Here is a 15,805-nt window from a genome sequence, read left to right as displayed (position 1 = left end):
GTTTCTTCCATTGATACCTATTTATTGTTTGGAAATGTATTTTTTGAATGTCCTAATAGTTTGAAAATAAGTTTTCTTGAACACTCTTACATTATTTAAAAAGTGTGGTTAACTGAGAGCTTAATCACATAAGGAACTGATAACAGTTTTTGTAAGGGAAAAGGTGGCTGAAAGAATAAATGCAGATAATTCAAAAAGAAGTACAAATAAAAACACATTGAGAAAATAGTCATCACTGACTAAAGAAAAGTAAGTTAAAACAGCCATCTGTTGGCATTTCTGCTAAAATAGATTGCAGCCTCTTAGTGAATGTTGAAAATGTACTGATACTCTACTGATGACTTGTAAATAATTCTTGGGTGAGTTATATTTACAGTACACTAAAGACATGAATTTAATTTCATGGAACTTCCTAATGAACCATTGTTGAAGAAATTAGTAGAGAAAAAAGTTACTTGTACAAATTTTGTAGAGGTAAAGTTTATATGTTGTTTGAACTCAATTTCATCAGAGAATTAGTTATAAAATAACAGTATTGGAAACCATTCACATCTCATTAAGATTTTTCAAATAGACATTTTTTCTAGGAGGTAAGATGTTGCATGATTTTTAAAAAGCTTCTGCGATTCTCTGTATTTAAATACAACAAAATAGGAATGGGGCTTACTCAAATGTTCGGTATCTCTGGGTGCCAGGAAGATGAAGTAGATGTATAAAGCTTCAGGTCAGTGTAAAGGAATGTGCATGCATTATGAAGGTGGAACGAAGCTCTAAGTTGGAGAACCAGAGCACATGCAAAGTGCATGCTGCTATTCAGTTTCCTTTTCCAACTAAATATACTTGATTTTCTGCTATTGTAAGAGAACTTGCAAAATCTGATTTTTATGGGAGCTCTCCCAATTTTTAAAATTTTAGCTCAAAGTTTTCCTTTCTTTGTTGTTGTTATTGCTGCTGTTAAATGGTGTACGCTACCATTTGACCAACAGGTCACCAGGTGCAACCTCTGACTTAAGCCAATTCTTGGGAATTAATATTGGAATATTTTATTACTATTTAAGACAAATAAATTATTTTATATACATACAAGGGCGCAAAATTAGTAACAAACACCAATAACGTCCAAAGCTACTGTAGTTATAGTGAAATAATACACTTAACGTATACCGACATCAATATGTTTATATGCTCCCTCCAAAGAAGTATTCTAAAGAAATAAAATAAACAGGGGCAAAAATTAAAAAAAAAAAAAAGATTGTAGGAGTCTCTAGATAAGTCACTGTGTTATGATGGAAAAGCTTTAGTATTTTTTTCTGTAAAAAATTTAGAAAAATATATGTGCACTTAGGTCTTTTAAGCTGTCATGTGACCTTACTGAATTATAGTGAATTGTGTTTAAATTCAGAAGAGTCACAAATGCATTTGTTATTCAAGTACATATATTAGTACAGGTAGAGTGACATGCTATTACCTAGAATAGATCCTTATTACTTTCAAAATACAAATGTAAATTTTATTCTAATTGATAACTTGAATTCTTACTTAAAATAACATCTTTTAGGATAACACCTCTTAATTTTTAGACTGTAGGTATATATGATATAAAATTAATTTTGTTTTAAACTAAGGATTTATTTAAGACTACTGTCTTTTTGTTATCAAGGACTTTAAAATACCAAGTAACACAACATTAAAAACTCCTCTGGTTGCTGTATTTGATGATCTGGACATAGAAGTGGAAGAAGAAGATGAACTTAAGGCAAGAGGTAAAGTAATTTTCCTGTGTAACTCTGCTTTGTATGGTACTGCCCATTTCTTTAGTAAACTGTGTAATGTGAAAATTTCAAAATCTGGAGATGAAAGGAACTCTACAGATGATAATTACAAAAAAAAAGAATTTTGATAATTGGCCTAGTAAAATTATATTTGCAGTAAAAGCAAACTGACACCTTTGAGTGATGCTTGGTTTCTCTGGCATCCCTTTACCGCAGTCCACAGTTTTTAGTATAAACTATCTGTATATAATTCGGTGCAAATTTCCAGTTTTGTAATTGATCTACAAAATTTTAATCCTTTAAGTGTATATTTAAATAATTATCTGAAAATTAACACTTTAGCTAAAGTCCGATCTGAGTTGTTCAAGTTGTTATTTTGTATTTCCATGATGTATTTTGTATTTTCTTAACATAGTTTGGGATCCATAATAACTAACATACATAGTTACATATTCATTAAACATATAAAATTGAGTCATTGCATTGCTGAATGATGATACAACTTATACTTTGTCTTAATAGGTCTAACAGGTTTGAAAAATATTGGCAATACTTGTTATATGAATGCAGCTTTACAGGCTCTTTCTAATTGGTAAGTAGAAAAATTAATTTTGTTTTGCTTGTACAGCCTCTTAAAGTTACTCTGAGCAAAAAACCATGCTGCTGTAATGTAACGCAGGAGCCGCAGATGGGGGAGTCACTTAAGTGTTTGTGATGCTTCGAAAAGACCATCTGGTGAACTTGCTGATGTGGATATACCGTTTATTACAGTACAGGAGAATGCACCAATGGTGGCAGGTTGCTGCGAGAGAGAACACACCCCCACCAGTCTGAGATTTTTTATTAGGGGTTCCAGACAAAGGAGGCGCGTGTCCTACATGTGACTCTACACGACATTACCTTAGTGTGTACGCGGAGAAAGAAAAGCTCTAGAAGCAGTCACACAGACCAAGAAGCTGCTTCCAAAAAGGAAATAAGAAGAGAGTTACAGTTCATTCCCAATATACATACCTTCTGGCAAGAGGCCCCCTGGCCAGCCCTTGTCACAGGTGGTGGGAGAGTCATGTATAGACCTCACACTCCACCCCAACATTGCTTTTCCACCTCACATTCTTTGTGTTAATTCTTCTACGAAGGGGCCTGTGTGGTGAGTATGTTGACACTATGTATCCATATACCACAGATACAGTAAAGGCCATGTCCTAAGACTAAAAGTGCGGTACAGAAGCCACAGAGACTCAGGAAGAGAGAACTCCACCAATGGTTTGTAGCAGTCAGTACTGTAATATTCTTGCGCAGGGTTGCTGGCATTCACCCCTTGTGTTGCACAATTTCATTTGTAGTCCCGTTTCTGCTTTCAGGACATATGGGTATGGGCTGTTGTACTTCTACCTATAGTGCTGACAGCCACCCACACCCTCCCAAACTGCATATGTAGCTATGGCTTGATGTGGTTGGCTTACTCTCTCCTGAGGGAAAACAGCTTCTCACACGTCTGTTTGAAAGGGGGTCAGAAGCCCTCCACCCTTGCAGTCAGTCCCAGCGTGTCTGGTTCACAGGATGGATCCCCCATGGCAGGCCAGCAGAGGCCCGGGTGGGGAACCCCACGCAGACCCAACAATCTGAGTGGTTGTGCAGAGCAGCCAGAGTTACCAGCCACTGGGGGAAGGTGTTCTTTCTGCAGAACGTAACCAGACAACCCCCAGAATTTGACAGAGAAAGCAGGTAAACAAGGTCAAAGTATACATTCGTGAAAACAGAAAGAATACAAAGGTTAATGAACACAGCAAATCATAAACCAGTTTCTGAGTCTGCAAGATTGCCAGATGAGAAGACTTCCACATGCAAGGCTTTTGTTGGAATGAAATTAAGCAGTGACAGTCTGCTATATCCTCTCTATCTGTCGGTTAAGTGTCTGGTGATGTCGTCAGGCGCTCAGGTAAACTCTGTATGTTTGACACTGCATCAGCCGTTCTCAGTAATTCCAAATCAAAGGATGGAAGAAAAATGAAATGTTAGTGTGAAAGAAAACTGGAGAAATTCAGGATCCAGTTTAGTTCTTCTATAGAGAATTCACTGAATTAGAGTCTACTTTCCATAATTGCATACGATAGATTTTATGAAAACATAATATTCCCCCCCTAAAATCACCCTCATTTTTATTAAAGAGCCAAATCAAGACCAATTCATTTACTGTATTAAGTCTAGTTTCAAGTTGGCCTGATTATTTGCATAAACATAACAGGAGTAGCAATTGATCATATAAGGCTTTCTTAATCCTACTTGGCTGGAATGTTACAAGAAATTCCTACATTGAGCTTTAACTAGCCTCTCAGGCCTGGGAAGCCAAACCACAGAGTTGTGATCAGGCTTTGTCTGTGGTAGGTACCTGCAGATTGGGGTGAGTGTCTCAAGTTATTGACGTCTCCAAAATGTTTTGAGGTTCTTCCATGCCATCTTTCAGGAAAGTAACCTTCACTTCTTACTTGGAAAAATTGCTATGGACCATGTGACCAAGCAAGGTTCTAGGCCATTTCCCCAAGGGGCTTTTACTGGCATCAAAGTCAATCTTAATTCCTTACGGCTGATGACATCCAGAGTCCAGCAAGACTCCTTTGATCATGACATTCCAGACAAAGACTTAGTTGATAAAAATCACAGTTGGAAACTGGGTTTGTGCACCCTGTTATGACAGAATCAGATTCCTATTGGATTTATGCAAGTAAACATACTGCTATGGAAAAAATAATAATCACTCATGCAGAGCTTCCAAATTCCAGAGGGACCAGGTAGGGAGAAAAATATAAATGCCTCAATATTCAACACTGGCTTATGACAGCATACTTTGCCAAATTGCTTTAAGAAAAAAAGTTTTCTTAGGTCTGAAAAACAAATAATTAAAAAATAGCGATGTTTTTTTAAACAAAAAGCTATAAAAACCACAATTATCTTTAGTTTATTATATATATATATCCCATAATTAATTTCTGTTTGCAAGTATACAAATATGTTAGAGCAAAAACAGTGACTGTTTATAAATGACAAAACTTGAAATGATATGGTTACAGAGTTCAGTATAATGCAATTGACAAAGGAAGTCACTTGCCTGCAACATTTAAGATAATTAAAATTACAAATTGAAAGTATATCATAACTCAACTCTCTAGAACATCTACTTTAATAGTGAAAATATGTGTATATAAATAGAACATACTTATTATTTCTTTCTTTTACAAAGCTTTCCATGTGCTTTGAGCATATTAGAGGCCTAGCTAATTCAAAAACTTTATTATAAAGGAGGGAGAAAAATCCTTGAGGCATTCCAAGGGCCATTTTGGAATAATCTAAAGTCATTTCGCAAAGTCCCTTAAAATTTGAACTTTGGGAAGGCTGTCAAACAAACTTAACCAAAAGATTATAATAGAAACTTTATAAAACAATACATTTCTATGGTAATAACTTTAAAACAGAAAATTAAACTTAAAACTTGTTTTCACATTAAACAATTTTTCCAGATCACAGGATCCTGCTGAATTTTTATGTGTTTACTTCTTTTTAGGCCAGTAAAATATTATACCCTAATTATGCCATCCAGAGGCAGAAAACACACCACATGTAATACACAAACACACATCACATAAAGCTCATACAGATGAAGACTGAACACAAAGTCAATACACATAATTTGATTAATTTGGGTAGAGAAAGCACATGGTGTTCTCATTTGCTTGTCTTTTTGCTTCTTCTACACAATCCTTCTGCAAATTTCCTAGTCCCTTTTAACTCACCCAGAAATTAGAACAATCTACTTTTATTTTATTTCTTTCAAAACATATTGCCACAATTTATATCTTTTGTTCCTAAAGCCATATATATTTTTTCCAATTTAAATGTAATTAGCATTCTTTAGATTGACAAATTCATGAATACATTTTGTAAATCTTACTCCATTTACTAGACCTTGAGCAAAACAATTCTATTTAGTCTAAAATGCAACCTAAGCCACTCCTTTCCAAAACAGAAACAAGACAAAATCTAAAGCAAAGGCAAAATTTCAAGAAGGGGTTAGGATTAGACTTAGATTCCTTATTTTTCTCTCTAATTTAAGCTCACCCTCTAACTGCTGTAGTTCTTTTTCAGCTGCTGCTTCCTTTTTCCCCAGCAGGTCCTCTACAAGGCCTGCAGAAACATTGGGGGCATCCCCCCAATACTGGTGCACCACCCCAGGGTTACCCCCTCTATTTCTAGGATTATACTCGGCCTCCCCCACTTGACATGTTATCACATGCAGTCTACTCTGCAGGGGCATTTTCTGGAATATCCTGTTCATGACACCAGTTGTAACACAGGAGCCCCAAACCCAGGAGCTGCTTAAGTGTTTGTGATATTCTGAAAGAAACCATCTGGTGGACTAGCAGATGTGGACATGCTGTTTATTACCCACATTACAGTGGCGGGTTGGTGCGAGAGAGAGCACACTTCCAGTCTGAGGTTCGTTCTGAGGGGTCCCAGACAAAGAAGGCACATGTCCTAAGCGCGACTGTAAACGACATAACCTTAGTGTGTACCTGCAGAAAGGAAAGCTCTTACAGGACAGGAAGCCCCTCCCAAAAGGAGATAAGGAAGGAGTTCTAATCCATTCCCAAAACAACACACATTCCTTCTGGCCAGGGGCCCCTTTGTCACCGGTGGTGGGTGAGCTGTGTATTGATCCCACGTGTAGCATGATTGAAAAAAAAGAGTGAGAAGAGAAAATAAATACGTATCAATAGTGATATGGGAAAGAGTTAACAATTCTATTCAGTTCCCCTAGCCATCAGAATTCTATAAATCCCTGGCTGTACTTCTTCCCTTACCCTGCCTTAACAGGTTTATTCCTCCCATTTTCTGAAATGTCCCCGTTTAGAAAATTATGTGGATTAACTAAAACTAAATGTATTAATACTTCTGAGAAGTACTTCCTCTTTCTTGTGGAGTAACTCTCAAGATAGCGTAGGTAAGAAACTTGGTTGGATGGAATGTTCTATATCTGTCTGTTAGGGCCACCCGGTCTAATATGTAGCTTAGGTCCAATGTTTCCTTATTGGTTTTTCTGATTAAATGATGAATCTGTTGTTGCAAATGGAGTATTGAAGTCCTCTACTGTTACTCTATTGCTATCTATTTTTCCCTTCAGATCTGCTAATACTTGTTTTGTATATTTAGGTGCTCCTTTGTTGGGTATGTACATATTTACAAATGTTCTCCTCTTGATTAATTTACCCCTTTATCATTATATAGTTACCTCCTTTATCTTTTGTAACAGCTTTTGACCGAAAGTCTATTTTGTCTAATAGAAGTATAGCTCCCCATGTTTTCTTTTGGTTCCACTTGTGTGGAATACTTTTTTATGGTAGCTAATTTATTGCACACCAGGATTTGGTTCTTTTTTTTCTCAGTTAGTTTCCTATAACTGAATAGATTCATGGATGTTTCCTCAAGTTATTCAAGCTCATTGCCTTATAAATTGCTAACTTGAGCCACTGGATATATAGCAGAACCACTTATTGGGATTTAGAAGCTTGAAGGAAGCAGATTCACTAGAAAGTTAAATTTTGATCGCTTCTCGGCCTTTTGGCTAAGATCAAGTGTAGTATCTGTTCTTATCAGAAAGTTTCATTTTGAGCATGTTAAATTTGAGATGCCCAAGACAGCCATCTATTGGGGCATTTGATATAAATCTGGAGTTAAGGTGAGATGTTTGACTTTTGTAAATTTGACTGGCATTGGCATATGTGTGAAAATTTAAGATTACCCAGGGAAATGTTTATGTAGGGAAGAGAGGAAAAGTTACAGAATGAAGTCCTGAGGACCCCTGGTATTTAGATACCTGGTAAGAGCAGAAAGAACAATAAAGAGGGAAAAGAGTTGTCAGAGAGGTAAAGAAGAAAAGTACATTACTTTGGTCAAGAGGAGGGTTGCCCAAGAATGAGGGGTTAAGTATCTTGTGACAGTATTAACTGGATCTGACCACATTGAGGGCTCTGATATGGTAGAGTTGAATCTGGTTTCAGTGGGTTGAGCAAGCACGTGAAAAAATGAATGTGAAGCTATAAGCGAGAGCAAAGATGTGATAGAGGGCTCTCTGTGCTGTCGGTTCATTGAACAATGAGAAGGCAGTCAGTGTTGAGCTTGATTACCTTTTAATATATTTCATTTCTTTTTTTAATTAGCCCACCTTTGACACAGTTTTTTCTTGATTGTGGAGGACTAGTTCGAACAGACAAGAAACCAGCAATTTGTAAAAGTTATCTTAAACTGATGACAGAACTGTGGCATAAAAGCAGGTAGGTACTTAATATATTTGTTTTCTTTAGTGTTTTTAAATGAATATTATAAGTATTAAAAAGATGCAGGTGCATTTGTAGACCTGAAAATATAGAAGAGACAGATTTGAGAGCAAGTTCACTTCAGGGTATGTTATGTTTGAAACTGAACACTCAAGTGAATCATCTGGGCTGGAGGTATAACGTTGAACTGCTGAAGCTCCTGTTACTGAAACTTTGGAGTTGTAATGTAGGGGAGAGCATTCTCACAACGCTAAAATCAGACCATAGATACCTGTACAAATTTTCATTTTTCTCTTTATGTTTATTTTCTCTAAAGTGTAGCATTAGAAGAATGATTGTTTGCTATAGTATTTTACTAATACTCTTTTAAAGCTATTCAGAAAATTGCTTTTACCATTCATCCTTTTTAATGGTTCCGAAGAATTACCCAACTTTACCCCTAAGAAAATAATCACCAAAGCTATCTTTTTAAAATCTTTTTAAAAAACTGCTTTTATGTAAGGCTTTGAGATCTTAATGATTCCTAGTGTAAAAATTTCAGTAGTTTTTCAGGTTTTAACATTCTTATGCTCATAAGTGCCTCAATTTTCTTTGTGATGTTTGACTTCCTACTTAGTATTAAAAAATACGAAGAGTATTTTTAAGTTAAAAATTTGTTGCTACTGTCATTTCAGTAGTTCCAGGAAAAGAGGAAGGTTTTAATGAGTTCTTTTGGGATGTGAAGGTAAATGTTACTTACTTCACTAACATGAAAGAGCCGGCATCCTTGACTGTAATTGGTTCCTATTGGGTGTTACCCAGTGCTGCCATAGGCTCTCTGAATTCCTTCCTGCACAGCCTTTAGCTGCTGTGTTTAAACTTCTTTGCCCTGAACTCACCTTTAAACTTAATATTCCTGGAAGTTTACTAAATTTCAGAAGTGCCATAGCATAGACTTCTAAGTAATTAAATCGCATATGTTGGTTTACTTTTCATTTTTGTTTCCAGGGTGTTTGATGTCTGGTTTTAAAATTTTGTTTAGATAGTATATTAGGTATACTTACCTTAATTACCCAAGAAATTTTAAGTAATTAAGTGTTTTTGAAATATATAGTGGAATATGATCATTTTATTAGGGAAGAGAACAATAAGATATAGCCTAAATATCAATAATAAACTTACTGACAAGCCTATGAAACATAATACTGGGCAATTTTGAATGATTTTTTTAAATAGTAATACTTTTCAATTTAATACCTTCAATTCTTGATTGCTAAGTTCTAAAATAAACTAAAAATCACAGATTTCTCATTAAAAATGTTTTGTTTCTTAGGCCAGGATCTGTTGTGCCTACTAATCTGTTTCAAGGAATTAAAACTGTAAATCCAACATTTCGGGGGTATTCTCAGCAGGTTAGTCTTCATTGCTTTTTATTTATAATATTAACCTTTAATAAATTTGTTAAATGTCATTATGCATTTTGCTATTATGTAGTCATTTGTATTCTTCCTATATAATTTATTTGTCCATTTATTTGTTTATTATTTTTCTCTCCTTGTGCTTTTATTCACCAAGAATGATCTTTTATCTTATTTTTGCTTAGATTTTCCCCTTTATTATAATCTTATATTTTTTTTAGAAATTCTTAATTTTGGCATGGATAAATATATCAATATATTTCTTCTGGGGCTTTTAGCTTTGAAAAGTTCTATACCCAGAGAAAAATTTTCACCTGTATTTTCTGTATTTTATGCTTTTGTTTTTTAAAAATTAATTCCTTAATACATGTTATTTATTTCACATTACATCCAGATATAATCCAGATTTTATTTTTCACAAACAGCTAATAAATTGCATAATACTACAAATTTAAGACTTTTAAAATATGATTAAAAAAATTTCTCATTGATTTTTGTGCTTACAATAATATATAAAATAGGGTCTATTTCTGTGCTCTCTAATCCATTTCATTAACCTGTATTTTTTTGTATTAGTATCAATGGTAATCTTGATTATTATAGCTTTATATAATGTCTTTTAATATTCAAACCTGGCCCTCACATATTTTTCTTTTTCAAAACAATACCTATTCCCTGTTAATTTTTTTTGGTGCAGATTCCTGGAACACCAGAGACAATTTTGTAGATGTGAGTTGAGGCCTACAAATTTGTATTTTTAATCAGCATTTCAGGTACATTAAGGATTTCTCTTTGAGATATAGTACACAATTGGATAAAGCTTTAATTTTAAGCTAAACTTATAAAATATTTGGATTTAGGACATCTCTGAATCGTCACGTGAAGCAAAGCCATGTTTTTTTTACACCTTCTTCCTCCACTTTTTAAAAATAGCACTGCTAAAGCTGATCTCTGGATCAGCTTCAGTTCTATAATTACTTTTGTTTTATTTACATAACATTTTAGAATTTAGTGCTGCCTATCCCTCCAATGCCTTATGTTCTACAAAGTTATATTTCCTTGGTCTAATGTTACACCTTTAGTTGATATCATCTGGTAGCCACATTCTGTACATTTTTCCTTAAGTTTCTGCATACAAACATTTTTAATGAATTGGTAATATCTACTTTGCTTTTATATTAGGATGCTCAAGAATTCCTTCGATGTTTAATGGATCTGCTTCACGAAGAATTGAAAGAACAAGTCATGGAAGTAGAAGAAGATCCTCAAACACTAACGACCGAGGAGACCATGGAAGAAGACAAGAGCCAGTCCGATGCAGATTTTCAGTCCTGTGAATCTTGTAGCAGCAGTGATAAGGCGGAAAATGACAATGGCTCCAGAGGCTTTTCTGAAGATAATAATGAAACAACAATGTTAATTCAGGATGATGAGAACAATTCAGAAATGTCAAAAGATTGGCAAAATGAGAAGATGTGTAATAAGATTAATAAAGTAAATTCTGAAGAATTAGATAAAGATAGAGACTCTGTGTCTGAAACAGTCGACTTGAACAACCAGGAAACGGTCAAAGTGCAAATACACAGCAGAGCTTCAGGTGACAATTTTAATAATTTGGAAAGGGTAGTGTTTCATTGGTCTACAATGGGTGTAAAATATCCTTATATATTTATATTTAAGATTATATTTGTAATTTTACCATTTTCAGATTTTTTGAGGGAAAAGTTAGCATGGTATGTGACTAAAATCAAAACACATTTCTAATTTGTATGCCAATGTCCACAGTTTATATTTAGCATAATAAAAATGAAATACTATGATTAATAACCTTAGCTTAATGTTTTGGGTGTAGTATAGGACATTGTAGTTCAGCCATACTAATTTGAAGAGAGGGGGAATTAAATAAATAGTTGTGTTTGGGCTTTCTAAGTAGTCGGGTTTAGCAGTATATGCATGTGGGTGTTAAATTAATGTCATTTTAAGCAGATTCTGTTAAGATCCTGGGGAAAAAGCAAAGTAATCCAATTGCAGTTTTGTAAACTTGTGTACTATTAAATTTAGATTGCTATCATTCAAGTCACATCAGCTACAAAATAATTTGGTGGATGTTTTAGTGTTGGAGTTTAACTATAGTGAATCTTACTATGATATTATATTCTCATACTAGTCAGTGTTCCTTTGAGAAAGAGCAAGAGGTCCAATGAAAGATGTTGAGCTAGATCGCTTTGTAGTTTACATTTATTTCTTCAAGAGTTAACTTATCGTGGCTTGATGGGGTATTTAGTTCTCCAAAACACATAAAATTAAACCATCAGAGGTTCAAATTTTCTGATCTTAAAATAAGTGGCAGACAAGTTACTGAAATAGTTATTATCTTCTGTAGTTACTGAAGAGTGAGAACTGCTAAACAATTTATTTAGGTATTTGAATGAACCCAGATTCCTTCTCGAGGAAAAGGGTATGTCCTAAAACAGAGGAATACTTGTGGTTCACCTATGTACAGTGCCTAAATGCCTTCTAGTCAGGAAAATGTGTAGGCTCCTTAATTATACTGCCCTTACGGTCAGAAAGTTAGTTGTTTTTAGAAGGTGCATAGTTAATATAAACACATGAAATACCAGCATTGTAAGACAGCTTAGACTGCTGTCTAGCCCTTCCTTGTAAAAAGCCCGGTTAAGGCACACACTTGCTCTTTATTGTTCCCTAGCATATCTGTTCTTACACATAATAACTTATTGATGACCTAGAACAGGAATCTGAACTTCTGCATTTTTAAGGACCTGATTTTTAAAAAAAATTGTGACAAAGACTATATACGATGGGGTGTCTAAAAAAAGACTGAAATTATCTTCTGGAGAGCGGGCCACTTGTAGTATAGGCTCCTCTCACTATTGAGTATTCTAGAAACCCATCTGTATCAATGTACTACCTGGTGGTATTGTGAGAGGCTGCGTTCTGCTTCAGTGAATTCTTTCAAAGACTCTTTCAGTGCATTTGCCCATTTCCTGATGGGTGATTTGCGAGCACATATGCCCACACTGTACTGAATATTTGCCAGTTTTTGACCAAAACAGGGCCACCCTCCCTATTCACCTGATCTCACCCTGAGTGACTTTTTTTGTTCCCTGGATGAAAAAAGTCCTCAAGGAGAAACGTTTTGCTGATGTGGAAGAGGTGAAACAAAAAAAATGGCAGAAGCACTAAAAGGCATCAAAATCAACAAGTTAAAAAACTGTTATGAGCAGTGAAAAAATGTCTTGATAGGTGTATTTCATCAAATGGAGAGTACTTTGAAGGTGACTGAAGTTTAAGTATACAAGAAGAATAAGTACACCATTTTTTAAATAAATTCTGGAGAGGTTTTCTGGGTCCCCCATCATATGGTGCGCAAAACCTAAAATATTTACTCTCTGGTCCTTTACAGAAATCATTTGCCAGTGCCTTACCTAGATCATATTAACTTTATTCTCTTCAAAGGCCTAGCTAGAGTGAGTCTCCTCCCTTTTGTCCCCCTGAAATTATGCCGTCTACTTTTAGTCATGGTGGAATGATAAGAAATGCCTATGTGGAAGTAGTTTATTTTGCTTATTTGGAAAAATCCCAGAAGTTACTCTGTTTCAGGGTCTCTTACGAACAATTCTCTTTTCTTTACTCAAATACTTGCTGGACACAGTCCCTTGCTCTGGAATGCATGTTATGTACTGAGAATCCAACAGCAAACTATCAAGGCAGTGCTCATGGAGCTTATATTTTCTTGATTCTTAATTTAATTCCAAAAAAGTTTCTTTCCTGATAAACGGGTCAATTTTCTTTCAGCACAGTAAGAATAAAATGATTTATGATCATTTCATGCCTAGATATCCTCTTAGATTTTGGTTACTATGTTAGTTTGGGAAGATAGTCTTTTTTTCCCATAGTGTTTTAAAAGCTTTAAAAAATACTGTCTTAAATATCATTTTTAAAAATGCTGAATTAGGACAAATATGACTCTTTGGCTTTATACTTCCACTGCTCACTTCCTGAATTGTCTACAACAGTCGTGTGTTATAAACATTAATTGGATTCTTAGAGGAAAAATCACTGTTACTTCGCTGAGCACTTTGTCAAGTATTTCCCCTGGCATTTATCAATGTGAATTGTGTTCAGAATCGCAAATGAAGAAACCTTTAACATAGTTATTATTTAACAGGTGGTATAAAATTATCATTTAAGGTAATAACACACATTTTTAAATATTACAGAATATATTACTGATGTCCATTTGAATGACCTGTCTACACCACAGATCCTTCCATCAAATGAAGGTGTTAATCCACGTTTGTCAGCAAGCCCTCCCAAATCAGGCAGTTTGTGGCCAGGCTTGGCTCCCACGCAAAAAAAAGGTAGATGTTTCAGATGTTTCATTTAAAGTGGTAATTATGAAATAGTGTTCAGTCCTTTAAAATCGACAGCATGATTTTACACAACCACGATTTAAATTTTTTTGTTATGTGTGGCACAAATTTACATGCAATAGAATTCACTTTGGTATAAAGTTCTGAGATTTAACACATGCATAGATTCCTATTACCACCCCCACAAACAGAATATAGAATAGTTCCAACATCCCAAAGAATTACCTTATACTACGCCTCGTGAACACATCATCCCCCACCCCTTCCTAAGCATTAGTCCTGTTGCTCTCTCCTCCCTTCTTATTTTTCTGCCTTTTCTAGAACGCCACATAAATGGAATCAGACAGTATGTAGCCTTTTGAAACAGGCTTCTTTCACTTAGTGTAATGCAATTGAGATAATAGTCATGTTGCATGTGTGAATAGTTCCTTTTTATTACTAGTATTTCATTGTATGACTGTACTACTGTTTGCTTATTCACTCATTGAAGGACATTTGATTGTTTCCTCTTTTTGGTAATTATGGAAATGTTGCTATAAACATTGGTGTAGAGGTTTCTATATGAACACAGTTTTCATTTGTTTAGAGTAAACACTTAGAAGTGGGATTACTGGGTTTTATGTTCAGTGCTTAATGTCATATGAAATTTTTGTCGAGTGGCTGTATCATTTTACATTCCTACTATCTATAAATGAGAGTCCCAGTATTATAAAATGTAAAACTATTAAACTCTTAGAAGAAAATGTAGGAAAAAATCTTAACAACCTTGTGACTGACAAAAAATTTTTAAAGACATCAAAAGCATGATTCATAAAAGAAAAAAATTTAAAACTTTCTTGGTAGAAGATACTATTAAGATGGGGAGAAAATATTTGCAAATCATGTAACTGACAAAGAACTTATATCTAAAACATAAAGAACTCGCAAACTTAATTACAGAAGTATTTCTTCAAATATAGCTTTACTTGGAATCAAAACAAACAAGTAAAAACAAAACTGTTCTGATTAAAGTCAAGATGGGGGAACTGAACCCCTCCTGTTTCACTTGGTTTCTCTCTTTTTTAAAGCAATGCTCTTGAATGGTATTTTGACAGATTTCTTAAGCATAGTAAATTTTGCTGTTTAAGAATCAAGAGAAAAAATGCTAAAGGAACTACTTTGATTTTTAAAAATATTTTCAACACTTGTTTCTCAGTCCTAGCTCAATCTGCATCATCCCCAAAGAGAAAAAAACAGCATAAGAAATACCGAAGTGTTATTTCAGACATATTTGATGGAACAATCATTAGTTCAGTGCAGTGTCTGACTTGTGACAGGGTGAGTATGAAGGAATTATAATATACAGGAATTTTCTGTCAAGTGCTGACTTAAAAATACTGATGAAATGGTGTGACAAGTTTAACTCTTCATTAGTAGCAAGGAGCTGCTGATAATTATACATGTGTTTCTTGTGTTGACATCAATAAAATTGATTCTAGGAGTAGAATTTGTTTTTTGAAAGTAATAGCAACGTAGTTCTTCAAGGGTGAATTTTGACCCATCATTGGGTAGGCATGCATTAGCAGGAAGAATTAACTCCATTCTTCATCTCTGGTCAGAGGTATAAAGGTGATATGTTGCTCAGCAATAAGAACTGGTAACACACATCTTCCTTTAAGACTGATGAAATTAATATGCTGGGAAACTTGCTGTTCACAGGCACTGGGCTGTGATTGTACCTTCTATATTTGGTTGTTTGGCTTGTAAATATTTTCCCAAGTAAAGTTTGGGGCTCACATAATAAAGGTAGTGTCAAATGCATACACAAGAGCATACATTAAAATTATCATGAGTTCTTCACTAATACCTCTAAATCCCTGGGTGTTTTTGAACTCAAGAGTGGTTTTACTTCAGTGCAGGAATGAATATAATTA

At 34.7% G+C, this 15,805-nt stretch overlaps 1 protein-coding gene and 1 pseudogene across 2 annotated transcripts in view; both read left to right on the top strand.

The window, feature by feature from the left end:
- The window catches only part of USP33 (ubiquitin specific peptidase 33), a 49,515-nt gene that overhangs the window by 18,560 nt on the left and 15,150 nt on the right, over window positions 1-15,805 (top strand). For both annotated transcript variants that reach the window (XM_024565385.4, XM_024565384.4), the window contains exons 6-12: window positions 1,661-1,763; window positions 2,295-2,364; window positions 7,985-8,098; window positions 9,414-9,492; window positions 10,681-11,095; window positions 13,740-13,880; window positions 15,088-15,209. In XM_024565385.4, coding sequence (XP_024421153.2) covers window positions 1,661-1,763; window positions 2,295-2,364; window positions 7,985-8,098; window positions 9,414-9,492; window positions 10,681-11,095; window positions 13,740-13,880; window positions 15,088-15,209 — 1,044 coding nt within the window. The remainder of the gene's footprint in view (window positions 1-1,660; window positions 1,764-2,294; window positions 2,365-7,984; window positions 8,099-9,413; window positions 9,493-10,680; window positions 11,096-13,739; window positions 13,881-15,087; window positions 15,210-15,805) is intronic.
- Window positions 7,370-7,474, top strand: LOC112309443 (U2 spliceosomal RNA; annotated as a pseudogene).

The sequence above is a fragment of the Desmodus rotundus genome, chromosome 3 (genome assembly GCF_022682495.2).
Source record: "Desmodus rotundus isolate HL8 chromosome 3, HLdesRot8A.1, whole genome shotgun sequence".
NCBI lineage: Eukaryota > Metazoa > Chordata > Mammalia > Chiroptera > Phyllostomidae > Desmodus > Desmodus rotundus.
Note: the sequence above shows the minus strand (reverse complement) of the source record. Positions and strands in the feature narration are given on the sequence as shown.